The sequence below is a fragment of the Monoraphidium neglectum genome (genome assembly GCF_000611645.1).
Source record: "Monoraphidium neglectum strain SAG 48.87 unplaced genomic scaffold scaffold04192, whole genome shotgun sequence".
Taxonomy (NCBI): Eukaryota; Viridiplantae; Chlorophyta; class Chlorophyceae; order Sphaeropleales; family Selenastraceae; genus Monoraphidium; species Monoraphidium neglectum.
Window position 1 is genome coordinate 1 of NW_014009437.1, and position 2,386 is coordinate 2,386.

General features: G+C 69.2%; 1 protein-coding gene across 1 annotated transcript; it reads left to right on the forward strand.

Moving 5' to 3' along the window:
- Positions 1 to 44: 44 nt before the first annotated feature.
- MNEG_14004 (hypothetical protein) lies at positions 45 to 530 on the forward strand (the record flags this gene model as incomplete). The annotated part of the gene is made up of 1 exon (XM_014037523.1): positions 45 to 530. A coding segment is annotated over one exon (486 nt), but the record flags the coding sequence as incomplete, so codon positions are not given.
- Between the last annotated feature and the right edge of the window lie 1,856 nt (positions 531 to 2,386).

Genomic DNA, 2,386 nt, shown 5'->3' on the forward strand with positions numbered 1-2,386 from the left:
CCGCGCTGCGCGCGGACTGGCCCGACGCGCGCGCCGCGCTGCAGCGGGTCGGCGCGGACGCGGGCGGCGCGCTCGAGCGGCTGGCGGCGCGGGAGGCGGCGCTGGCTGCGCAGCACGCGGGCGCGCTGTCCGAGTTCGCGGCGGCGCGGCGCGCGCTGGCGGAGGCGCAGGAAGAGGCGGCGGCGCGCGCGGACGGGGTCGGGGCGCGGGACTCAGAGCTGCACCGGCTGGGGGCGGCCCTTGAGGAAGCTAAGGGGGCGCTGGAGGAGCGCGGCAGCAGCCTGAGCGACGCATCCCCGCTGGTGCGCATCAAGGCGGCGATCGCGGCGCTGAGGGGGGAGCTCGGCGGCATGGAGGTGCGCATCGGCGTGGTGAGCCACGCGCTGACTCAGCTGAGCCTGAGCGACAAGCAGGCGGCGGCGCGCGACGCGGCGGCGCGGGGCGGGGAGGGCTCGGCGGCTTCGGCGGCGGTGGCGGGGCCGGGGCCGGGGCCGGGCGCGCGAGGCGGGAAGCGGGGGGTGCGGCTGTGATTCAGTAATTGACCCGTCGCTCCGAGCATGCGTTAGGGCCAAGTGGGATGCGATCGGCGAGCGTACAGAGGGTATCAGAGCTGTTATGGGTACCAGCCGCCTGGTGGGAAGCTGGCTGGTCGGGAGGGTCGGGCCGTGCTCAGGCCCGGGTCAGCCCCTGGTGACAAGCAGCTGGATGGACAGACCCGCAAAGGGGGCACTTGAGGGCGCGCCAGTTCCACACATTCCATTGTGCAACCAGTGAAGGGTGCACGAACGCGTCAACTACGGTACTGTATCTACGTGGCGCACCGAGACGATTGTGAGACAACGTTGAACACACCAGATCAAAGCCGTCGATGGCATCTCCTGCCGGGCAGATGACAGCCTCTTTCGTTCAAACAGAGAGCGTATGCCCGCAAATCGGGTTGTTGGCTTCAGGGAGCCATCTGCAGCAGTTCAGCTCTGCAGCCGTCGCTGCTGATCTCCTGTCCAGATCGGCATCATCCCGAGAAACTGCCCGCCAGCAACCCTGCCGCAGCGCTCTGCTGCGGAAGCATTGGTGAGTTTTCCGGCCAGCCCGACGGCGGTGTTGCTTGCGAGCCATGCGGCTACTGCACCCTTCATGCGCGCGGCCGCTGCACACCAATGGCGTCCGTGCGCTAAGCCAGGGTGCGACACCGACGGGTCGCTATTCCCGTGCTTGCCGCCACCCAGTGCGACAACTACGCAAATGCTCCCGACAGCCCGCACGGCGCCGCGCTGCGCGTCCCGCGCCCACCCGTGGCCTAGCAACGCACCGGCCGCCTGCCCTCCACCCAACCCCTCACCGCTTCTTGCTGCCGCGCGTCTCTGCGCAGGCAGCGCCAGCCTCGCGCTCTGCCTGCCGCCTCCCAAGGCCGGCACCCCAAAGCTGCGTCCCCCCAACCCCTGGAGGCCGCCCCAGGTAGGGGAGGCGCGCGTGCCCTCGCGAGCGCGTGGCGCGCCCGGCCGGCCCCATGCACCCCCACCAAAATGCAGCGCAAGGGGCTTCCAGGGGACACAGGTTCCCCCGCTAGCTGGACGAAGCGCTGCAAAATCGCCCCGCCAAGCCCCCTCAACCGCCCGCGCCGCGGCCCGCCAGTCCACGTGTGCGGCGCAGGGGGCCGGCGACATTGCGTTGAGGATGCATCTTTCACATCCGCATTCTCTGTTCGGGCCAGCCCTTGGCACACGCGCGTGAACCCACCCAAACTCACCCACAACACACACGCGCGGGCACACACACGCGTACGCACACGTACGCACACGCGTGTGTATGCACGCTTTTACACACATGGAACGGCATTGAACGGCCCCTGCTTACTCGTACCCCCCTCCCCCTTGTTCTTCAGGGACCTGGACGCGGCCCCAGCTGTCGCCACGCACCATGAAGCGACAACCCGACCACTCAGGTCCCCAGGACCGCCCCTCCAACAGAACCACCGGGCCGCTCCAGCACCCCTGACGCCTGCGTTTCTGGCAAGCCGGCAATGATCATCACGTGACTGCCAAGAAGGTGCGGTGTTGTTGACGTCGGCGCGGCAAAGTCGCTGTTCCAGGCTATAATGCACGCGCCACCAAGGATGTTGGTGTTGCCCTTCGTCAGGTGCCTGCCTGTCTCCGCCCCCCTGCTTGTTCGCCTGTCTGCCTGCCTGCCTGCTGGCCTGTCTGCCTATCTTCCTGCCTGTCTGCCTGCGTGCCTGCGTGCCTGCCTGCCTGCCTGCCTGCTGCCTGCCTGCCTGCTGCCTGCCTGCCTGCCTGCCTGCCTGCTGCCTGCCTGCCTGCCTGCCTGCCTGCCTGCCTGCCTGCCTGCCTGCCTGCCTGCCTGCCTGCCTGCCTGCCTGCCTGCCTGCCTG